Genomic DNA, 25,619 nt, shown 5'->3' with positions numbered 1-25,619 from the left:
CGTCACCGCGTGACCGTGTCTGAAACGCGTCACCGCGTGACCGTGTCTGAAACGCGTCACCGCGTGACCGTGTCTGAAACGCGTCACCGCGTGACCGTGTCTGAAACGCGTCACCGTGTCTGAAACGCGTCACCGCGTGACCGTGTCTGAAACGCGTCACCGCGTGACCGTGTCTGAAACGCGTCACCGCGTGACCGTGTCTGAAACGCGTCACCGTGTGAATGTCTGAAACGCGTCACCGTGTGACAGTGTCTGAAACGCGTCACCGTGTGACAGTGTCTGAAACGCGTCACCGTGTGACAGTGTCTGAAACCGTGTCACCGTGTGAGTGTGCGTGAAATGTGTCACTGTGTGGCACAGTGAATGAAATGTGTAACCGTGTGACACAGTGAGTGAAATGTGTAACCGTGTGACACAGTGAGTGAAATGCCTAACCGTGTGACACAGTGAGTGAAATGCGTAACCGTGTGACACAGTGAGTGAAATGCCTAACCGTGTGACACAGTGAGTGAAATGTGTAACCGTGTGAGTGTGAGTGAAATGTGTAACCGTGTGAGTGAGTGAAATGTGTAACCGTGTGAGTGTGAGTGAAATGTGTAACCGTGTGACACAGTGAGTGAAATGTGTAACCGTGTGACTGTGAGTGAAATGTGTAACCGTGTGAGTGTGAGTGAAATGTGTAACCGTGTGACACAGTGAGTGAAATGTGTAACCGTGTGACTGTGAGTGAAATGTGTAACCGTGTGAGTGTGAGTGAAATGTGTAACCGTGTGAGTGTGAATGAAATGTGTAACCGTGTGACAGTGAGTGAAATGTGTAACCGTGTGACACAGTGAGTGAAATGTGTAACCGTGTGACATAGTGAAACGCGTCACCGTGCGACCGTGTCTGAAACGCGTCACCGTGCGACCGTGTCTGAAACGCGTCACCGTGCGACCGTGTCTGAAACCCGTCACCGTGCGACCGTGTCTGAAACGCGTCACCGTGCGACCGTGTCTGAAACGCGTCACCGTGCGACCGTGTCTGAAACGCGTCACCGTGCGACCGTCTGAAACGCGTCACCGTGCGACCGTGTCTTAAACGCGTCACCGTGCGACCGTGTCTGAAACGCGTCACCGTGCGACCGTGTCTGAAACGCGTCACCATGTGACCGTGTCTGAAACGTGTAACCGTGTGAGTGTGCGTGTAACGTGTAACCGTGTGACAGTGAGTGAAATGTGTAACCGTCTGACACAGTGAGTGAAATGTGTAACCGTGTGACACAGTGAGTGAAATGTGTAACCGTGACACAGAGTGAAATGTGTAACCGTGTGACACTGAGTGAAATGTGTCACCGTGTGACAGTGTCTGAAATGTGTCACCGTGTGACAGTGTCTGAAATGTGTAACAGTATTAAACAGTGAGTGAAATGTGTCATTGTGTGATTCAGTCTGCAAAATGTGTAGCTGTGTGAAACTTCCATCGTTCTCGGCATGAAATAAAGAAGGATAGTGAATTGTAAATACAAAGTAACTGAAACGTGGTTTACTTGCCTATTTCTAATTACAAGACTTAACAGTGTTGGCTCCGTTAGTGATTACAGCAGTAGATCCATTCAAAATGCACAGAAACAAAACAGAAGAGACTAAAACTGTAAAATTAAGGGCATATGGATTTAAGAGGAGGGTGACTTGCATCAATGAGCCTCAGCCCTCTGCACTCAGGTGCTCCACAGTGTGCTTAACATGGTCCTGATCTGTGTTATTCTGCACAGTTTTGTTAAAACTGAGCATGTTCCTGTTCCCCATTATGAGACAGTCTCTGCAGCAGGCGAAAATAGTAGCCTTTTTGTTCCAGTAATTTCTCATGTTTTCCCGCTTCCACCACCTTCCCATTGTCAATCACAATGATCTTATCAGCCTTTTCCACAGTCTTCAGGCGATGCGCAATGACCAGAATGGTTTGCCCCGTGTCCCTCGATAAGGTCTGCTGGATCTGGGGAGACAGCAGAACATGTCAGCAACAGGGACACTGACAGTGTGGCATAACCCCAGAATCTCTCCATAAGCAGGGGCAATTTTAACTTCACTCACCCCGTCAAGTGGGCACTGACTGGGCTAGGTGTGGCATTCCACACCCTCACTCTGTGCTCAATTCACCAGGGGTGGGGGTAAAACTGGGGAATGCCCCAACCCTCAGCGACTCCACCATGTTTACAGTAAACAAAGTGCGTCAATTTAACACAATGAATGACATGCTGTAGGGACCACTTCTCCAATCCTGCTCTCCACGACAGCATATTAATGCTCCATTAGATCTACACTGTATGTCACAGTGTTATAGTCTGGTTGTATTAGTAATAAAACCCATCAATCTACACTCTATGTCACTGTTATATTCTTGATATATTAGTAATAAACCCCATCAATCTACACTCTATGACACTGCTTTATTCTTGATATATTAGTAATAAACCCCATCAATCTACACTCTATGACACTGTTATATTCTTGATATATTAGTAATAAACCCCATCAATCTACACTCTATGACACTGTTATATTCTTGATATATTAGTAATAAACCCCATCAATCTACACTCTATGACACTGTTACATTCCTGTTATATCAGTAATAAACCCTATCAAACTACACTGTATGTCACTGTGTTATATTCCTGTTATATCAGTAATAAACCCTATCAATCTACACTCTATGTCACTGTTATATTCTTGATATATTAGTAATAAACCCCATCAATCTACACTCCATGTCACTGTGTTATAATGCCTGTTATATCAGTAATAAACCCTATCAATCTACACTCTATGACACTGTTATATTCCTGTTATATCAGCAATAAACCCTATCAAACTACACTGTATGTCACTGTGTTATATTCCTGTTATATCAGTAATAAACCCCACCAAACTTGACTCTATGACACAGTGTTATAGTCAGGTTATAGCAGTAATAAACCTTATCAATCTACACTCTATGACACTGTATTATAGTCCTGTTATATCAGTAATAAACCCCATCAATTTACACCCTATGACACTGTGTTATATTCCTATTATTTCAGTAATAAACCCAATCAATATACACTCTACGTCACTGTGTTATACTCCTGTTATATCAATAATAAACCCTATCAAACTACCTTCTATGCCACTGTGTTATATTGAAGTTATATCAGTAATAAACCCTATCAAACTACACTCTATAACTGTTATATTCCTGTTACATCTGTAATAAACCCCATCAATCTACACTCTATGCCACTTGATATATTCCTATTATATCAGTAATAAATCCTATCAACCTACACTCTATGACACTGTGTTATATTCCTGATATATCAGTAATAGACCCCATCAACCTACACTCTATGACACTGTTATAATCCTGTTATATCAGAAATAAAGCCCATCAATCTACACTCTACGTCACCAAGTTATGTTCCTGTTATAACAGTAATAAACCCTATCAATCGACACTCTATGACACTGTTATATTCCTGTTATATCAGAAATAAGACCTATCAAACTACAGTCTATGCAACTGTGTTATATTCCTGTTATATCAGTAATAAACCATATCAATCTTCACTCTATGACACAGTGTTATATTCCTGTTATATCAGTAATAAACCCTTTCAATCTACACTAAGCCACTGTGTTATATTCTTGATATATCAGTAATAAACCCTATCAAACTATACTGTGTGTCACTGTGTTATATTCCTGTTATATCAGTAATAAACCCTACCAAACTTGACTCTATGACACAGAGTTATAGTCCGGTTATAGCAGTAATAAACCTTATCAATCTACATTCTATGACACTGTGTTACATTCTGTTATATCAGTAATAAACTTATCAATCTACAATCTAAGACACTGTTATATTCCTGTTATATCCGTAATAAACCCCATCAATCAACACTCTATTACACTGTTATATTCCTGTTATATCAGTAATAAGCCCTATCAATCTAAACTCTATGACACTGTTATATCAGTAATATACCCTATCAATCTACACTCTATGACACTATGTTATATTCCTGTTATTCAGTAATAAAACCGCAATGAACTTCAATCTATGACACTGTTATATTCCTGTTATATCAGCAATAACCCCTATCAAACTAAACTCTATGATACCGTGTTATATTCCTGATATATCAGTAATACACCCTATCAATCTACACTCTATGACACAACGTTATAGTCTGGTTATAGCTGTAATAAACCCCAACAATCAACACTCCACGTCACTGTGTTATATTCCTGTTGTATCAGTACAAACCCTAACAATCAACACTATGTCACTGTGTTCTAGTCCTGTTATATCAATAATAATCCCCATCAATCTACACTCTATGACACTGTGTTATATTCCTGATATATCAGTAATACACCCTATCAATCTACACTCTATGACACAATGTTATAGTCCAGTTATAGCTGTAATAAATCCCATCAATCTACACTCTACGTCACGGTGTTGTATCCCTGTTATATTAGTAATAAGCCCTATCAATCTATACTCGATGTCACTATGTTACATTCCTGTTATAACAGTAATAAACCCTATCAATCTACACTGTATGTCACAGTGCTATATTCCTGTTATATCAGTAATAAATCGCATCAATCTACACTCAAGGTCACTATGTTGTATTCCTGTTATATCAGTCATAAACCCTATCAATCTAATCTCTATGTCACTATACTATAGTCCTGTTATATCAGTAATAAAACCGCATCAATCTACACTCTAAGAGACTGTGTTATATTCCTGTTATATCAGTAATGAACTCCATCAATCTACACTCTACGTCACAGTGTTGTATTTCTGTTATATCAATAATAAACCCTATCAATCTACACTCGATGTCACTGTGTTATATTCCTGTAATATCAGTAATAAACCGCATCAATCCACATTCTATGACAGTGTTATAGTCCGGTTATTGCTGTAATAAACCCCACCAATCTACACTCTATGACACTGTGTTATATTCCTGTTATATCAGAAATAAACCCCATCAATCTACACTCCAAGAAACTATGTTATATACCTGTTACATCAGTAAAAAACCCCACCAAACTTCACTCTATGACACTGTGTTATAGTCCTGTTATATCAGTAATAATCCCCACCAATCTTCACTCTATGACACTGCTATAATCCTGTTATATCATGAATAAACACTGAGTCTACACTCTAAGTCACTGTGTTATATTCCTGTTATATCAGTAATAGACCCTATCAATCTACATTCTTTGTCACTGAGTTATAGTACTGTTATATCAATAATAAGGCCAATCAATCTACACTCTACATCAGTGTTATAGTCCTGCTATTTCAGTAATAATCCGTATCAATCTACACGCTACGTCACTGTGTTATATTCCTGTTATTTCAGTAATAAACCCTATCAATCTACACTCTATAACACTGTTATTGTCCTGTTATGTGAGTAATAAACCCCATCAATCTACACTCTATAACGCAGTGTTATAGTCCTGTTATATGAATAATAAAACCCCATCAATCTACATTCTATGATACTGTGATACATTCCTGTTACATCAGTAATAAATCCGATCAATCTACACTCTATGTCACTGTGTTACATTCCTGTTATATCAGTAATAAACCCTGTCAATCTACTCTCTATGTCACTTTGTTTTGGTGCAGTAATATCAGTAATAAACCCCATCAATCTACACTCTATGACACTGTTATATTCCTGTTATATCAGCAATAAATCCCATCAATCTACTTTCTATGACACTGTTACATTCCTGTTATATCAGTAATAAACACCACCAATTTTCACTCTATGACACTGTTATATCAGTAATAAACGCCATCAATCTACACTCTACGTCACCGTGTTATATTCCTGTTATATCAGTATAAAACCTCATCAATCTACGTTCTAAGACACTATGTTATATTCCTGTTATATGAATAATAAAACCCCATCAATCTACACTCTATGACATTGTGTTACATTGTTCTATCAGTAATAAACCTAACAATCTACACTCTATGACACTGTGTTATATTTCTGTTACATCAGTAATAAAACCCCATCAACCTACATTCTATGATACTGTGTTATATCCCTGTTATATCAGGAATAAACCCTATCATTCTAAACTCTACGTTACTGTGTTATATTCCTGTTATATCAGTAATAAACCCCATCAATGTACATCCTATAACACTGGCTTATAGCCCTGTTACATCAGTAATAAACGCCATCAATCTACACTCTATGACACTGTTACATTCCTGTTATATCAGTAATAAACGCCATCAATCTACACTCTACGTCACCGTGTTATATTCCTGTTATATCAGTAATAAACCTCATCAATCTATGCTCTAAGACACTATGTTATATTCCTGTTATATGAATAATAAAACCCCATCAATATATGACATTGTGTTACATTGTAATATCAGTAATAAACCTAACAATCTACACTCTATGACACTGTGTTATATTTCTGTTACATCAGTAATAAAACCCCATCAATCTACATTCTGACACTGTGTTATATTCCTGTTATAACAGTAATAAACCCCATCAAGCTACACTATGACACTGTGTTATATTCCTGTTATATCAGTAATAAACCCCATCAATCTACACTCTATGACACTGTGTTATAGTCCAGTTACATCAGTAGTAATTGTTTCTATGAATCAGGAAGCTGCTTACCGTGTGCTCACTCTCCACGTCCAGTGAGCTGGTGGCCTCGTCCAGCACGAGTATCTCTGGCTGTCGGATGAGGGCTCGGGCAATGGCTATTCTCTGCTTCTCTCCGGCAGAGAGCTGTCCACCTGCTTCTCCTAAATCTGAGCACAACCACAGATGTTTCAGCGATGGTTGAATACTATCGATGGTGGGACGCACATAACCCGGGGTGGGCAAGGGCAAAAGGTTTAGTGATTATACCCTGGCTACTCTGCGAGGGAGGAGCAGGGTTTCCAATGGTTCATGTGCTGTCAGGCTGAACGGTGCTAACCTCTAGCACTGGGAACTAGCCAGAGTCATGCACGGTTAGTTTCACTGATTCAGGGCAAGGCTTTCCATGACCCTGAAGCAGATACTCCCAGTACTGGGGCCATGAGCAGTCACTCCCGCTGCTGGCCTCGCCAACCAATGGTCACTTCCACCGCTGGCCTCAAAAGCGAGGGGTCACTCCGGCTGCTAGCCTAAAGAGGGAGAGGTACTCCCCCTGCTGGTCTCACGAGCGAAGTCACTTCCGCCGCTGGGCTCACAAGCGAGCTGATACTCCCTGTGCCACGTTCTCTCCTGGTGCTGGAATCATTAGTGGTCACTCTGGGTGCCGGGGTCACTCCTTCTGCTGGGATCACTCCCAGTGCTGTCAGGGTCACTTCTGGTGCCGAGTTCACTTCCAGTGCTCCAGTCACTAGTCACCTCCAGTGCCAGGGTCACTCCTCGTGCTGTGCTCACTAATGGTAACTCCCAATGTCAGGGTCAATCCCACCTGCCAGCGTCACTTCTGATGCCAGGGTCACTAGGGGTCATTCCTAATGCGGCACTCACTGGTGGTCACTCCCAATGCCACAAAAACAGAAAATGTTGGAAAATCTCAGCAGGTCTGACAGCATCTGTGGAGAGAGAAAAACAAAGTTAACATTTCGAGTCTGTATGACCCTTCTTCAGGGCTCTAAAACGTTAACTTTGTTTCTCTCTCCACAGATGCTGTCAGACCTGCTGAGCTTTTCCAGCATTTTCTGTTTTTGTTTCAGATTTCCAGCATCCGCAGTATTTTGCTTTTATCACTCCCAATGCCGCTATGGTCACTCGAATGTACGAATTGGGGGCAGGAGTAGGCCATGTGGCTCCTTGAGCCTGCTCCACCATTCCATAAGACCTTGGCTGATCTGATTATAACCTCCTGCCCACTCCTGATAACCTTCCACCCCCTTGTTTATCAAGAATCTACCTCTGCCTTAAAAGTAATCAGAGCCTGTGAAGTCCCAGTGGGTTTATGCTGTGGTGTGTGTTGATACCTGTGTTGTATCCATGCTCCAGTCTCTTGATGAATACATCAGCATTGGCTCTTTGAGCTGCTGCAATGACGGAACTCATTGGGCAGTTTGGGAGGCCGTAGCAGATATTCTCCTGGACCGAGAGGGCAAACAGTACAGGTTCCTGTCCCACGAGACCCAACTGCGAAATGAGGGGCAAAAATACACCAACTTAGTTCCAAATCACCAGCAGACACACCGCTCTGTAACCACACTGTATTCTGTGTTTGTGGGAGCGTACCAGGGCAGAAGGCTGAGTCCTGAAAAAGACTGTTCTCCAGTAGGCTGGGAGTCAGAGAGACAGAGACTGAGGAGCGGATAGACAGAAAGGAACAACATCTTTCAGGATGTCCCAAACCACGATAAGGTCAATGAAGTACTTTTTAAAGTGTCGTGAGTGTTGTAATGTAGGGAAATAAGGCAGCCTATTTATACATAGTAATACTAAGGGTCAATAGGAATGGTCAATTAATGCTGCTCTTGTCTGCAACACCCACCTCCCGTTAACAAGCATTAAAATACTCTGATAAACAGCAATGTCCTGCTGACCAGATAATGTTTCTTTGTAATGTTGATTGAGGGGTAAATATTGGCCAGGGACATACGAGATAACTCTTCTGCTCTTCTCCAAAACAGTACCATCACTCTTTCATTTAACCTCCATCAGAGTGATCAGGCATTTAGCATCTGCCCTGGGAGACTGGGGGAGGAGCAGGAGAGATTCGCTGAGCTGATCCAGGGGTGAGAGGCTTTAGTTAGGAGCTGAAACTACAAAAACAAAGGATCTATTCATCATAACACTGAAGATCTGACAAGGGCTTTTGCTCCACAATTATTAAGTGTCTTGATCTGATAAGAGTGTTAGAAATAATTTCGCCAATCTATGAGGGAGCAACTTGGGGGAATTAAATAAGAGGGCAGTGGTTGAGTGGAAATCTAAAACTCTCATTCGCTGTTGAGCATGGAGGTCTAGTGAAAATTTAAGCACTGGGATTGTAGGATTTTTGTTTATCGAAGGTATTAAGGGTGACGGATCCATGGTGGGTAGATAGGGTTAAGATACAGATCAGATGTGATGGAATTTAATAGTGGACCATGGTCAATGGGCTGAATGGCCTTCTCCTAATGGAGAGAGGCTGAGATTGAGGGGAGATTTCTTCCAGAGAGTGAGGGGGTGGGGGATAGACTGAAATCCACGCACTGGGCCAATATGATACTGTTACATTTCATGTATGTTACACTCTCCTTCTAGTCCTGTGTATGTTACACTCTCCTTCTAGTCCTGTGTATGTTACACTCTCCTTCTAGTCCTGTGTATGTTACACTCTCCTTCTAGTCCTGTGTATGTTACACTCTCCTTCTAGTCCTGTGTATGTTACACTCTCCTTCTAGTCCTGTGTATGTTACACTCACCTTCTAGTCCTGTGTATGTTACACTCTCCTTCTAGTCCTGTGTATGTTACACTCTCCTTCTAGTCCTGTGTATGTTACACTCTCCTTCTAGTCCTGTGTATGTTACACTCTCCTTCTAGCCCTGTGTATGTTACACTCTCCTTCTAGCCCTGTGTATGTTACACTCTCCTTCTAGCCCTGTGTATGTTACACTCTCCTTCTAGCCCTGTGTATGTTACACTCTCCTTCTAGCCCTGTGTATGTTACACTCTCCTTCTAGCCCTGTGTATGTTACACTCTCCTTCTAGCCCTGTGTATGTTACACTCTCCTTCTAGCCCTGTGTATGTTACACTCTCCTTCTAGCCCTGTGTATGTTACACTCTCCTTCTAGCCCTGTGTATGTTACACTCTCCTTCTAGCCCTGTGTATGTTACACTCTCCTTCTAGCCCTGTGTATGTTACACTCTCCTTCTAGCCCTGTGTATGTTACACTCTCCTTCTAGCCCTGTGTATGTTACACTCTCCTTCTAGCCCTGTGTATGTTACACTCTCTTTCTAGCCCTGTGTATGTTACACTCTCCTTCTAGCCCTGTGTATGTTACACTCTCCTTCTAGCCCTGTGTATGTTACACTCTCCTTCTAGTCCTGTGTATGTTACACTCTCCTTCTAGTCCTGTGTATGTTACACTCTCCTTCTAGTCCTGTGTATGTTACACTCTCCTTCTAGTCCTGTGTATATTGTTAGGGGGGAGCATAGGGGTCCAGTAAGAACTTATTGAAAGGGAATGAATTACTTAAAATCTCCAGGTAGCCAGGTCTACCAAGCACACTGGCAGTTAAAGGTTACCAGATGTACCTTGCACAGCCTTAGGGCCTGCAAACAACAGAAAGGCCTTGGGAGCCGGACTGGAGTCAGAGGATGGCAATAACAGCTAAGATTAAGTGTGCTCTTCAACAGATAGGGGAAGAACAGATGGTCCGAGCTTAGGCAGGAATGAAGGTCTCTGCCTGGTTGAAAACAAATAGGGACGTATGGTGCATGTACCTGTTACTAGAGATGTCCATTTAATGTAAACCTATATGCTGACGAGATCAGAATCTGGAAACTGTTCTTGTACGTGACCAATAATGTATAAATAAGTTGAACACTTGTAATTTAGCAGAGTGCTATCTCAAGCATCATTGAGATGGTTCTCTCCTTGCAATTGCTCGAATAAATGAACGTGACCTGTACCTGAGACTCCTGTGGTCCGTTTGTCAACGTGACCACAACAGTTTGGCGTAGTCGGCAGGATACTCGGTTTGGATCCTTGGGACGGCTCTGCAGAGTGGGTGAGTATATTTACCATCCGTAGTTAGTGCAGTAAGCTTACCCAAGAACGGTCCGGTCAAGTATCAAAGAACTCAGGACAGGAGATAGGAGGCACCGGGGTAAGAGGCGAAGTCGTGCAGGTGGGCTAGCGGTGCCAAAGCCACGCAGGGAGGGCCGGGCCATTACCAGAGATAGGTTTGAAATATAACCATAACCAAAGCCACGCAGGAAGGCCAGACCCCTGTGCAATAAGTGAAACTGCACATACCGCAAGTAACTATGTTGTTAGGGTTGTACGAACGCACCACGCAGAGATAGAGGGAAATAAGAACAGAATGCTGTCAAGGAAACAGAATAGCACTATGGAACTCGACTGGGGAACCAAGGACTCCATCACTCCATCATAGCGGAACAACAGTCAAGCCTAATCACAAAAATGCAGAAAGTGTGGGGGTGGGGGTGGAATCCACAGGGAACCCCCGGAGAACAACAGTGGTGGATAGAGCAGAAAAAGGATAAGGAAAAGAAAGGGGTGATGGTTATTATCACACTGTACCTGCAGTTGTGCAGATGGGTTAATACTAAGTTCCAGTCGATTAGAGACAGAGAAACAAAAGTCAGATCCAGGACAGATTAGAGCAGTGGCGGCAGCTTGTAGTGATACTGACTGTGGGAGAACAAAATACATCTACAGGATAACAAAGGGTTAAGTGGTTAAACCATAACGGAATACTACAACGAAGTCTCCTTGCACCAGTAGCAGATGAACCTGCGCTGTCAGCCATTGTGAAGGAAGAAAAACAAGTATCATAAACAAACTACCAAGAGTCCTTGAAACAAAGTTAGGAGGTCTGTTATCAGCACATGAGACAGGGCCTAGTCATGCTATCTGTTGTCTGTCCAGGTGACTAGTCGCCAGATGGGCTACTCAAGGTTTTCTGTAACTACTCAAGGTTTCTGCGCAATTATAAACTAATTATAAACTATAAGTTGTATATGCACGCCAAAGATAAAATTTCAATGTTATTAATTACTAAGGGTCAAGCAGCTTTTGTAATTTGCATGACATCTGTTACGTATGCTTTTACTATAACTATGTGTGTACTCTGATGCTTCCTCAGGGTGCGAGCTAGCTCCGTTGTGTGCTGCTGGGCTCTCCATGATATCATGATTCAATAAAGGCTTCTGAGACAAACCTCCTGGGTCTGAGTGTTCACTCCGCTTTCCGCGACACTGATCAAGAGGAAAGCTCTGAAGGAGATATCTGCCGTCATAAGAACCAGCCACCCTACTGTGCCCGTTGAATCCCATGGCCCCTGTGGCAGTAACTGTTAGGAAAAGTAAAGTCAGGAAAGGCAAATTAAAAACTGAAGGGAGAAAGGGGGCTGAGAAATAGGGGGAGGGTGAGGAAATTATAGAGAAAGTAAAGCAGGTGCCATTCAGTTCGGGGGAGAAGTAGGTTTTGATTAAAGAACCGCTGAAACTTAAAACTCGGCATAATAACCCAGAGTTTTGGACCAAGCTGTGGGAAATGCAAGGTTTCCATGCAATGCACCCCCTTGATACCCACATACTGGTGAAGGCGAAGTGCCCAGGGGATATTTGTGGAAGATTGCCCCTACAGATTAGAAGTGATGACTGGGTGAAACTTGGGGACTTCCCAGATTGAGAGAAGGCGACAGCCCTGCACAGGGACCTTGAGGAGGCAGTTAAGGAAGTCTTGGGGGAGGGAGAAATGAATTGGGGGTGTATAAGGTCCAGTGTAGGTGACAAGATTTTCCTGAAAATGTGGAAGGATGATTGGGACCCGAAAGGTCCGCTACGGAATTTTCTGTAACTTAAAAAATGAATTGATCTAAGTTACAAGAGCTGCTTGTACTGAAGAGAGAGAGGGGGAAAGAGAGAAAAGGGGGGTTAATAAGCAATGACAGACAGGAGCTGGCGAAATGTGAGCTTTCGTCAGTTTGACGGTCCCTATAGGTGGAGCCTTCAAGACCCCTTTATTTCCCCCACTGCTATTTGAAGTTTCGGTTAGAATATGAGAGTTTTAAGCCGTTAAGTTAAGGATACAGGAATATAAATACATACTTCTAAATGTATGTTTGTGTGCAAGGAAGCATTTGTATGTGAGCTTTAATGTGTTTTCTTCTGTAAATTGTTACTTGTGTATGCAGTTCAGCACTTTAGGGTTGAAAGCCCCATGTTAGATTAAAGGGAAAGTATACTAAAACATTCCAAAGTTTTGAGTATGAGGTTTGAGTTGAGATTTCTGGCAAAAAGGGTCACAATTTGAAGGTATCATAAAGCTGGATTAGATGAACCAACCTTTGTACCACTCCCCTGCAGACTAGCATCACCAGCTTCCAAGCTGATTGGGATTGATACATACGAGTTACATTAACTCATATGAGTTAGTATTCCAAAATTCTGAAGGCAAAAAATTACCTGAAGTTCAAGGGATTCTAGGAAAACCAAAAGACATAAACACACGGTCTAAGTGGTTCCAATGGATAAAAAGGGGTTTCTTTTGAAGAGATGAACTAAATATGAAAGGAAATCTGCATCCCAACAGCACTGTAATTTGAATTTGAGGCTTGAGATGTAAAGTGCAGTGTGATTTAACAGGTTACTTTTGAATCACTGGGATGCTTTCTAAGATAAAGAATGTGTTGATAAACATACGGGAATTATAACTTGGATACAAATCAATACAGATAAGAAAGAGGTTGTTTTAATTTTGATAGTGCAAATTACATTTCTTCCAAAGTTTAAAATTTGAGGTTTGGTTCTTGATAAAGTTCTCAAAAGGAAATTTTCATTTTAAAAGGTCTGACAACAATTGGCACTAATTCAAATGCTGCAAGCTTTTGTGTTTGTAAGTCTGTTCCCAAAATATGAAGCTAAGCTCAAGACCTTTACAAAGTTTGGCAGAATCCAATTTTTGGCCGAGTTAATAAATCTTGGATAATTCTAAAAGAAACGGGTCAGACACAATTTAGTGGGTTACTTTTAAGACAATAAAATGTTGTTTGAGAAGAAGATAAGGAACATGTCAATGCATGATTTCTGTTTTTAAAACTGTTATGAGAATATTTTATTTATTTTAAAGTCTCTCCAGGCAACCTGAGCAAGATAAGATGGTAGCTGTTGCATGTGTAAAATGGTATGAGGCAAGTAGGAGAAAGAGTTAGGGAAAAAGGACATAACATACAAACTGTTTTAAGGGAAGTGAATTTGATAATCTGGCCATCAACTGAAGCACTGGAAACACACAGGGGGAGATAAGCAAAGATCTAGAGACAGAGATCCTCGTTGACAATAGAGAAACTGAACAAGAGAATCTTAGGATGATCATGGTCAGGAAAAAACTTACAGGTGATACAATACGGAATCTATAGTTCAGGCAATTGAAATGTAAGGAGAAATAATACTTAACAACAATTTACCACAAGATGGATACAGGTAAAGGGAAAGCTGGAGAAAGGCTAAATAGATGTATTACTGATTTTATTAATGTGCCTGCGAGGTAGAGAAAGTAAGCCCACAGGATTAGCACTACGATGACAGACAGAGTTAAGCGGCTCCCAGAGAGAACCTTCACTGGAAATGAAGATACTGAGTCATTGGAAGATAGGATAAGAAGGTACATTATAGAGTTGTGTTGGCAGTTTAAGGAATTGAGGTCCGACATGGGGCAGCAGCAGGAGACAGTAGGCTGGAAGGAGTGGAGGGGACTTATCCAAATGGATTCAGATCAGGGAACTCATTTCACAGGAAGAGTCATTAAAGAAATGTATAAATTTAAATATAAACAGACACTCCACATTCCCTACCAGCCAAAGAGCTCGGGGATAGTGGAAAGGATGAAATGAACCTAAAAAAAAAAGCATCAATCATAAAAGCAATTCAAGAGACAAGGAATAGCCCAATATTCTAATGCGCCTTAGGGCTACCCCAAGCAGGAGCGCCGGGTTCACCCTTTGAAATAATGACAAGGAGAGAAATGCAGTTTCCCAAGGGAATCATGGTAGGAATGGGAAATGTAGGACCAATAAAAGGAAGGATGCGAGACTATGTGAGGGAAGTAAGTAAGCAATTGCATGAGTTAAGGAAGGAAGTCAGAGACCGACAGGTGATTAAGGATTTGGAAACAGGCAAATCCAAAGAGCAACAATGGACCCCCGACGGCCCAAATGGGGAATAAGGTGATGGTCAAGTTGAGCCCAGAGCGAACAGGCATGGACCATACGAGGTAATTATGACAGGTGGCACATGCGCACTTGTATATATGAGAACGGGAAGTAAATGGAGGCATTATGCACAGTTAAAGATACATGACAATTAACCAAGCGGTAACCCAGAAAACAGGAGCCGATGTTAATGTCTCCATAGATCTACCATCCTGGTCATGGGCCTATCAGGACTGGCAACAAGGTCGGGGATCATCACTGCTCATCCCGCACTGCAGGAGGAACTTTGGTACAGCACGTACAGTACCGAATGTGACATGCAACAGGGAATGATAAATGTAACAGTAGGAGAACAAGTGCTTTTGAATTGTAGTAAGCGTTTGCTTCAGATCGGATGTGGGAGGTCTGCCACTATCCAGCCACCTTCCACATTTACTTCCACAGTCTGAGTAGAGATAATTGAAGCCTTTCAAACCACACCGACTGATCCACCTTGACCGACTATACACCCAGGTCCGACGTATGGTTTGCTACTGGTTAATCAGAAGTTTTGTATGATAAGGTACACTACGAGCTGGTACCCGTAGTCTCGAACATATCCAGAATTGCCCCGCCCCAGTGGTGCTCAAACCATATTCGAGCATTATATACAGCTCGAATGGGCCAGCTGATGAGTGAAGCATCTCAGTTCAACGGCGAGATGTGATCAGGCTTGGGAGGGAACCGCGCTAAGCGCAGACTGATAAATGATGCCGCTATGATATTTAATATAGGGATATCAGTGGTTAATTCAGAACCTGGCAACTGGTGACCAGAAGGTCCATACCCTGAGCTTTAAGCTTAAGGAGATTCTAGAGCGGGGACAGGGAATTCATAACACCCAACTAAATACAGACCAGGACATGACACGGTTAATCCAAAGCCTGGCTACCCTGCTCGAAAGTCATGCAGGGACTATCAACAAATTAATTAACAGAGGGGAAAATATTTCAGATGAAGTGAGCAGAAATGATGTTTGCAGCACATGCGGATCTTGGGCACTGGAACAAGTCCGAAAGAATTTAAGACAGATTAATGAAGGGATAGTTTCCTTATGGGTAACTAATGAACATTTATTGAATCTTTCACGACACAGGAGTCATGACTTGACCGGTTGCCAGATCAGAGGTTTAACACTTGTATATAGAATGAATGTTGAATGTATAGTAAATAGTAATATGCTAATAGGCATTGTATTAGCAATACCTGTCATACCTATGTTAACACCCAGCAGGACAGTATATAGAGTAGAAAATATTGGGGCTATACGGGAGGATTACTATATTAGGTATCATGACATTCCACCATATGCAGTAGACAAAGAAGGAAGTATAGTTAGCACCACATTAGAGGGGTGTACTGTAGAGACTACTGCAATAGTATGTGCACACCCAGTATATGAGACGGAGGAAGTGAAGTGTGGATTTAAAGCAGCAGTAAACTGTACAATGGAAACTACGTGGGCTGCAAAAGAACTGACCCATCTTGCATATACAGGAAATGGGAGATATTATATCACTATGCAATAGCAGAAGATCCAATAAGAGAACAGCCGGATAAGCCCCATCCATAATCATTCAGTGTGCTACACCCACAGGCGCCAGCAAGGGTAGGGAAAGTGGAACTGGTCGAAATATTCAAGAGAGGAACAACTACTATTCAGGTCAAGGAAAGCCTTAAGGATAACCTGACAGTATTTGAACCAGTTCTCCAATGAAATCCCCCTATTGCCAGAGCACCTAACCGTGATTCGGGAACACGCTCAGCAGATATACAGTACTATACACTGCAGCAACAGGTTGGAGCCTTAAAGACGGATATTGAACAAATAGATTCTTCCACATGGTGGGAGGTTCTGTGGAATTGGGGATCGAACGTACACATACACCCCTGGATTCGGATTATCTCCCATGCCCTAGTCATACTTCAGCTGATATTGATTATTTATCTAACATAATTGATTCATCACACCCGGAAGTCACAAAAAAGTGGCGCTGGGGGAGTTTTAGCAGGTGGAGTAGGAATTTAGAAAGCCTGAGGCCTGAATTGAAGGGCCAGATGATAAAGATGGCCTGATGATACCCTTTACAACCCAAAGCTGGATGACTGGACAGCATCAATAGGCAGCGGTGCGTAAAGGGACGGACAGTACCACTATAGTTGGCTACCTTGGGCGAGGCCAAGGACCAAAAGGGGGGACTGTTAGGGGGAAACATAGGGATACAGCAATAACTTATTGAAAGGGAATGAATTACTTAAAATCTCCAGGTAGCCAGGTCTACCAAGCACATTGGCAGTTAAAGGTTACCAGATGAACCTTGCACAGCCTTAGGGCCTGCAAACAACAGAAAGGCCTTGGGAGCCGGACTGGAGTCAGAGGATGGCAATAACAGCTAGGATTAAGTGTGCTCTTCAACAGATAGGGGAAGAACAGATGGTCCGAGCTTAGGCAGGAGTGAAGGTCTCTGCCTGGTTGAAAACAAATAGGGACATATGGTGCATGTACCTGTTACTAGAGATGTCTGTTTAATGTAAACCTATATGTTGACGAGATCAGAATCTGGAAACTGTTCTTATCCGTGACCAATAATGTATAAATATGTTGAACACTTGTAATTTAGCAACGTACTATCTCAAGCTGCATTGGGATGGTTTTCTCTTTGCAATTGCTCAAATAGACAATCGTGACCTGTACCTGAGGTCCGTTTATCAAAGACACCACAACAATATTACACTCTCTCCTGCTGTCCCTGCGTCCATTACACTCTCTCGCTGTCCCTGCGTCTATTACACTCTCTCGCTGTCCCTGCGTCTATTACACTCTCTCGCTGTCCCTGCGTCTATTACACTCTCTCGCTGTCCCTGCGTCTATTACACTCTCTCGCTGTCCCTGCGTCTATTACACTCTCTCGCTGTCCCTGCGTCTATTACACTCTCTCGCTGTCCCTGCGTATATTACACTCTCTCGCTGTCCCTGCGTATATTACACTCTCTCGCTGTCCCTGCGTATATTACACTCTCTCGCTGTCCCTGCGTATATTACACTCTCTCGCTGTCCCTGCGTATATTACACTCTCTCGCTGTCCCTGCGTATATTACACTCTCTCGCTGTCCCTGCATATATTACACTCTCTCGCTGTCCCTGCGTATATTACACACCCTCACTGTCCCTGCGTATATTACACTCCCACGCTGTCCCTGTGTATATTACACTCTCTCGCTGTCCCTGTGTATATTACACTCTCTCGCTGTCCCTGTGTATATTACATACTCACCTTGTTATGATAATATTTGTGTTCATATTCCTCAATTGGTATCCCATCCAGCAATATCTCTCCAGACTGTGGTTGATAAAATCGCTCCAGCAGAGCCACACAGGTAGTCTTCCCCCCACCAGAGGGACCCACCAGGGCTGTGATCTCTCCACGCTTCAGCTCAAAGGACACATTCTGAAAACACAAATACAATAGTCACAAGTAGCAGATCAACTTGGAGCAATGCTGGAGACAGCAAATGTGGTCTGGAATTGGCAAAATAGGTCAAATTATTAGTACCCACTCAGGCCTGAATCCATCCCCTTTGAAACAGTCTGAACTCTGGTACAAAAGGATGGGGATCCAGGTTTGTTCCTCATACCAAGCTAGAGAATGAGAAACAAGGTAAGAGACTAGAGAAGGATAGAAACAGGAGAAGAGAAGAGGCTGACAAGTGGCCAACAACAGTTTAACACTCAAAACTGAGGAGACTGGTTTTGGACATAAAGAGCACAGAGTGGAAGTAGAACTAAGAGGGTGAACGTATCAATGAGGTGAAAACGGTGGAAGCTAAAACAAGCCTTTCAGAGCTCGTTCTAACATCAACCTCAATACATGATCTCAGATCTCATTGCGATCCACTCTAACATGACCTTTAACACCTGATCTCAGATCACGCTGGGATCCAATGTAACATTCAGTACCTGATTTAAGATCTCATTGAAATCCACTGTAACACTACCATCAATATCTGATCTCAGGTCTCAGTGGAATCCACTGTATCATCCACTGCTAGATTCTGTAACCTCATGGCCCAGCATATCCCTCACTCGATCATTACCATCAAGCTAGGGGATCAACCTTGGTTCAATGAAGAGTGCAGGAGGGCATGCCAGGAGCAGCACCAGGCATACCTAAAAATGAGGTGTCAACTTGGTGAAGCTGCAACATAACACTACTTGTGTACCAAACAGAATAAGCAGCAAGTGATAGACAGAGCTAAGCTATCCCACAACCAATAGATCAGAACTAAGCTCTGTAGTCTTGCTACATCCAGTTGTGAATGGATGGTGATGGACAATTCAACAACTCACTGGAGAAGGAGGCTCCACAAATATTACCAACTCAATGGAGAAGCCCAGCACAACAGTGCAAAAGATAAGGATAAAGCATTTGCTACAATCTTCAGCCAGAAGTGCCGAGTGGATGATCCATCTCAGCCTCCTCCAGAGGTCCCCAGCATCACAGATGCCAGTTTTCAACCAATTCGATTCACTCCACGTGATATCAAGAAACGGCTGAAGGCACTGGATACTGCAAAGGCTACAGGCCCTGATAATAATCTGCCAAAAGTACTGAAGATTTGTGCTCCAGAACTTGCCGTGCCCCTAGCCAAGCTGTTTCAGTACAGCTACGACACTGGCATCTACCCGGCTATGTGGAAAATTACCCAGGGTGTCCTGTACACAAAAAGCAGGACAAATCCAACCCGGCCAATTACCACCCCAACAGTCTACCTCGATCATCAGTAAAGTAATGGAAGGGGTCATCAACAGGGCTATCAAGTGGCCCTTGCTTAGCAATAACCTGCTCAGTGATGCCCAGTTTAGGTTCATCCAGGGTCACTCAGCTCCTGACCTCATAACAGTCTTGGTTCAAACATGGACAAAAGAGCTGAGCTCCCGAGGTGAGGTGAGAGTGACTGATCCTTGACATCAAGGCAGCATTTGACCGAGTGTGGCATCAAGGAGCCCTAGTAAAACTGGAGTCAGTGAGAATCAGGGGGAAAACTCTCCACTGGTTTGTGTCATACCTAGCATAAAGGAAGATGGTTGTGGTTGCTGGAGGTCAGTCATCTCAGCTCCAGGACATCACTGCAGGAGTTCCTCAGGGTAATGTCCTCAGCCCAACCATCTTTAGCTGCTTCATCAATGACCTTCTTTCCATCATAAGGTCAGAAGTGGGGACGTTCGCTGATGATTGCACAATATTCAGCACCATTCACTTCTCCTCAGATACTGAATCAGTCCATGTTCAAATACAGCAAGACCTGTTCAATATCCAGACTTGGGCTGACAAGTGGCAAGTAACATTCGCGCCACACAAGTGTCAGGCAATGACCATCTCCAACAAGAGAGAATCTAACCATCGCCCCTTGACATTCAATGGCATTACCATAACTGAATCCTCCACTATCAACATCCTGGGGGTTACCATTGACCAGAAACTGAACTGGCCTAGACATATAAATACTGTGGCTGCAGTATGGTGATTTCAATGTATTATAATCTTACCTTTAAGACCTGGATGTCAGGTCTTGTTGGGTAGGAGAAGGACACGTTCTGGAATTTCACATGTCCTTTCAGTTTCTCGACTACGAGTTTCCCATCAGTCGGAACACTGGACTTCCGATCTAGATATTCAAAGACTTTCTCTGCTGCTCCCACTGAATGAATCATCTCGGAGTACATGTGAACCAAGGTCTGTTCAAATTGAGAGAGATCAGCATTACTCTGAATGTATCCATGCACTTGCTCACAAGGAAGACTGGAACACAGACACACACAGACACACACAGACAACACGTTCACAAACGTTCCAGAAACACATGGCAGAAGTGGATGTAACATTCGTACCACACAAGTGCCAGGCAATGACCATCTCCAACAAAAGAGAATCCAACCATCGCCCTTTGACAATCAATGGTATTACCATCACTGAATCTCCCATTACAACATCCTTGGGGGGGGTGGGGTTATCATTGACCAGAAACTGAACGGGAGTGGCCATATAAATACTGTAGCTACAAGAGCAGGCCAGAGGCTAGGAATTGTGTGAAAAGTAACTCGCCTCCTGACTCCCCGAACCCTGTTCACCACCTACAAGGCACAAGTCAGGTTATGAAGGAGCACTTACTTGGATGAGTGCGGCTCTAACAGCAGGGTAACAGACGTGTATAGGATGAGAAGGCACAGGGAATGCAACGCAATGGAAATTTAAATGGATGAGTTGGGAATGTGGAGGGATGGAAGAGCAATGTACAGGGACTGGATAGGAACGTGGGAAACTCCGACATGAATTAGACAGAAATCTACAGAGATCAGATGGGAATATACAGGAATGGGCAGCAATGAGCTGAGATGCCACAATATAAATCTCCCAACTTTCATTTCCTTCCAACTCATATTAAAGCCTTCAGCCAAAACTGTGGACTGGAGTAATTCAGGATTCACTGGTCCATGCTGGACATGCTGGGACTGAGAGAAGAGAATGGAACAGACTGTGGAACTACCAAGAGACCTCAGCAGCAAACTAACACTTCAATCAGGAGACCAGCAGGAACTGGAGTTAAACTTACCCGCACATAAACTCCAAAATCCGTTTGGTATATTATAAAAGCAACAAGATTCCCACTGCTCATCTGTCCTCTGTGTATCAGGTACTGTCCACAGTACAACATGATCAGCTGCATGGCAAGCTGTACGTGCTAGATAAACACAGAAACAAAAAATAATCAAGGAGTGGGCAGAGTGAGAGAGACAGAACTACAGACTGGGTGACCGCTTTGCGGAACACCTTCGGTCTGTCCGCAAGCATGATCCAGACCTCCCTGTCGCTTGCCACTTCGACACACCACCCTGCTCTCATGCCCACATGTCCGTCCTTGGCCTGCTGCAATGTTCCAGTGAAGCTCAACACAAACTGGAGGAACAGCACCTCATCTTCCGACTAGGCACTTTACAGCCTTCCGGACTGAATATTATATTCAACAACTTTAGACCATGAATTCTTTCCTCCATCCCAACCCATTGTTGCTATATTCATTATTTATTTATTTATTTCCCAACTTAGTTTCATTATTATTTTTTAAATTTATTTCCATTTTTATTCATTGTTTTACCCCCAGCTTTTAATCTATTTCCCACCACCGTCCCTCCCCTCACTCCACCACTAGGAGGGCCATCTGACACTTTCCAGAGTGGTACTGGTCCGGTCATTATCACATTCAGCTTTCCACTCTTAATGTCACCATTAGCACCTCCTTTAGCCAATACCACCACGATTAACAATCCTTTGACCTTTTGTTTATGACAACTTGTGCAATTTCTACGTTGACTCCACCAATCAGTGGCCTTCTTTCAAGCTTCATCTGTTCCACCCCTCTTAAACAGTATCAATTTAATCACATTTTTATTTCCCTTTAGCTCTGAAGAAAAGTCATATGGATTCAAAATGTTAACCCTGTTTTCTCTCCACAGATGCTGTCAGATCTGCTGTGTTTTTCCAGCATCTTCTGTTTTTGTTTCAGTCACAGAACTAATCCTGTACATAGAGAGTGACAGAGACAGAGAGAGCGAGAGCGAGCGAAAGAGAGAGCGAGAGAGAGCGAGAGCGAGAGAGAGCGAGAGCGAGAGAGAGCGAGAGCGAGAGAGAGCGAGAGCGAGAGCGAGAGCGAGAGAGAGCGAGAGCGAGAGCGAGAGAGAGCGAGACAGAGCGAGAGCGAGAGAGAGCGAGACAGAGCGAGAGCGAAAGAGAACGAGCGCGAAAGAGAACGAGCGCGAAAGAGAACGAGCGCGAAAGAGAACGAGCGCGAAAGAGAACGAGCGCGAAAGAGAACGAGCGCGAAAGAGAACGAGCGCGAAAGAGAACGAGCGCGAAAGAGAACGAGCGCGAAAGAGAACGAGCGCGAAAGAGAACGAGCGCGAAAGAGAACGAGCGCGAAAGAGAACGAGCGCGAAAGAGAACGAGCGCGAAAGAGAACGAGAGAGAGCGAGAGAGAGCGAGAGAGAGCGAGAGAGCGAGAGAGAGCGAGAGAGAGCGCGAGAGAGCGCGCGAGAGCGCGCGAGAGCGCGCGAGAGAGCGAGAGAGAGCGAGAGAGAGCGAGAGAGAACGAGAGAGAACGAAAGAGAGTGAAAGAGAACGAAAGAGAAAGAAAGAGAACGAGAGCGAGAGAGAGCGAAAGAGAACGAAAGAGAGCGAAAGAGAGCGAGAGAGAGCGAGAGAGCGAGAGAGCGAGAGCGAGCGAGAGAGAGCAAGCGAAAGAGAGAGAGAGTGAAAGAGAGAGAGCGAAAGAGAGAGCGAAAGAGAGACAGAGCGAAAGAGAGAGAGCGCGAGAGCACGAGAGAGCAAAAGAGAGTGCAAGAGAGCGAGAGCGAGCGAGAGCGAGCGAAAGAGAGCGAGAGAGAGCGAGAGAGAGCGAGAGAGAGCGAGAGAGAGCGAGAGAGAGCGAGAGAGAGCGAGAGAGAGCGAGAGAGAGCGAGAGAGCGAGAGAGAGCGAGAGAGAGCGCGAGAGAGCGCGAGAGAGCGCGCGAGAGCGCGCGAGAGAGCGAGAGAGAGCGAGAGAGAGCGAGAGAGAACGAAAGAGAGCGAAAGAGAGTGAAAGAGAACGAAAGAGAAAGAAAGAGAACGAGAGCGAGAGAGAGCGAAAGAGAACGAAAGAGAGCGAAAGAGAGCGAGAGAGAGCGAGAGAGCGAGAGAGCGAGAGCGAGCGAGAGAGAGCAAGCGAAAGAGAGAGAGAGTGAAAGAGAGAGAGCGAAAGAGAGAGCGAAAGAGAGACAGAGCGAAAGAGAGAGAGCGCGAGAGCACGAGAGAGCAAAAGAGAGTGCAAGAGAGCGAGAGCGAGCGAGAGCGAGCGAAAGAGAGCGAGAGAGAGCGAGAGAGAGCGAGAGAGAGCGAGAGAGAGCGAGAGAGAGCGAGAGAGAGCGAGAGCGAGAGCGAAAGCGAGAGCGAGAGAGAGCGAGAGAGAGCGAGAGAGAGCGAGAGAGAGCGAGCGAGAGCGAGCGAGAGCGAGAGAGAGCGAGAGAGAGCGAGAGAGAGCGAGAGAGAGCGAGAGAGAGCGAGAGAGAGCGAGTGCGAGCGAAAGAGAGCGAGAGGGAGCAAGAGAGAGCAAGAGAGAGCAAGAGAGAGCAAGAGAGAGCGAGAGAGAGCAAGAGGGAGCAAGAGAGAGCGAGAGAGCGAAAGCGAGCGAGAGAGAGCGAGAGAGAGCGAGAGAGAGCGAGAGAGAGCGAGAGAGAGCGAGAGAGAGCGAGAGAGAGCGAGAGCGAGCGAAAGAGAGAGAGAGCGAGAGAAAGAGCGAAAGAGAGAGAGAGCGAGAGAAAGAGCGAAAGAGAGCGCAAGAGAGCGAGAGTGAGCGAAAGAGAGAGAGCGCGAGAGAAAGAGAGCGAAAGAGAGTGCAAGAGAGCGAGAGCAAGCGAGAGCGAGTGAGAGCGAGAGCGAGAGAGCGAGAGCAAGCGTGAGAGCGAGAGAGCGAGCGAAAGAGAGCGAGCGAGAGCAAGAGAGAGCGAGAGAGAGCGAGAGAGAGCGAGAGAGAGCGAGAGAGAGCGAGAGAGAGCGAGAGAGAGCGAAAGCGAGAGCGAGAGCGAGCGAGAGCGAACGAAAGAGAACGAAAGAGAACGAAAGAGAACGAAAGACAGCGAGAGAAAGAGAGCGAAAGAGAGCGCAAGAGAGCGAAAGCGAGCGAGAGTGAGTGAAAGAGAGCGAAAGCGAACGAAAAGAGCGCGAGAGAGCGCGAGCGAGCGAAAGAGAGAGAGCGAGAGAAAGAGAGAGAGCGAGAGAAAGAGAGAGAGCGAGAGAAAGAGAGAGAGCGAGAGAAAGAGAGAGAGCGAGAGAAAGAGAGAGAGCGAGAGAAAGAGAGCGAGAGAGAGTGAAAGAGAGCGCAAGAGAGCGAGAGCGAGCGCGAGAGCGAGCGAAAGAGAGTGAGAGAGAGCGAGAGAGAGCGAGAGAGAGCGAGAGAGAGCGAGAGCGAGAGCGAAAGCGAGAGCGAGAGAGAGCGAGAGAGAGCGAGAGCGAGAGCGAAAGCGAGAGCGAGAGAGAGCGAGAGAGAGCGAGAGAGAGCGAGAGAGAGCGAGAGAGAGCGAGAGAGAGCGAGAGAGAGCGAGTGCGAGCGAAAGAGAGCGAGAGGGAGCAAGAGAGAGCAAGAGAGAGCAAGAGAGAGCGAGAGGGAGCAAGAGAGAGCGAGAGAGCGAAAGCGAGCGAGAGAGAGCGAGAGAGAGCGAGAGCGAGCGAAAGAGAGAGAGAGCGAGAGAAAGAGCGAAAGAGAGAGAGAGCGAGAGAAAGAGCGAAAGAGAGCGCAAGAGAGCGAGAGTGAGCGAAAGAGAGAGAGCGCGAGAGAAAGAGAGCGAAAGAGAGTGCAAGAGAGCGAGAGCGAGCGAGAGCGAGTGAGAGCGAGAGCGAGAGAGCGAGAGCAAGCGTGAGAGCGAGAGAGCGAGCGAAAGAGAGCGAGAGAGAGCAAGAGAGAGCGAATGAGAGCGAGAGAGAGCGAGAGAGAGCGAGAGAGAGCGAGAGAGAGCGAGAGAGAGCGAGAGAGAGCGAGAGAGAGCGAGAGAGAGCGAGAGCGAGAGCGAGCGAGAGCGAACGAAAGAGAA

At 44.6% G+C, this 25,619-nt stretch overlaps 1 protein-coding gene across 1 annotated transcript in view; it reads right to left on the bottom strand.

The window, feature by feature from the left end:
* Positions 1-1,502: 1,502 nt before the first annotated feature.
* Positions 1,503-25,619, bottom strand: part of LOC121291560 (antigen peptide transporter 2-like) — a 118,736-nt gene continuing 94,619 nt past the window's right edge. The window contains exons 6-11 of the mRNA XM_041212919.1: positions 21,614-21,742; positions 20,550-20,738; positions 18,277-18,450; positions 8,050-8,209; positions 6,728-6,864; positions 1,503-1,974 (exon numbers count right to left, since the gene is read on the bottom strand). Of these exons, the coding sequence (XP_041068853.1) occupies positions 1,759-1,974; positions 6,728-6,864; positions 8,050-8,209; positions 18,277-18,450; positions 20,550-20,738; positions 21,614-21,742 (1,005 nt within the window). The 3' untranslated portion in view covers positions 1,503-1,758. The remainder of the gene's footprint in view (positions 1,975-6,727; positions 6,865-8,049; positions 8,210-18,276; positions 18,451-20,549; positions 20,739-21,613; positions 21,743-25,619) is intronic.

The sequence above is a fragment of the Carcharodon carcharias genome, chromosome 19 (genome assembly GCF_017639515.1).
Source record: "Carcharodon carcharias isolate sCarCar2 chromosome 19, sCarCar2.pri, whole genome shotgun sequence".
Lineage (NCBI taxonomy): Eukaryota > Metazoa > Chordata > Chondrichthyes > Lamniformes > Lamnidae > Carcharodon > Carcharodon carcharias.
This window is presented reverse-complemented; position numbering and strand designations above follow the sequence as displayed.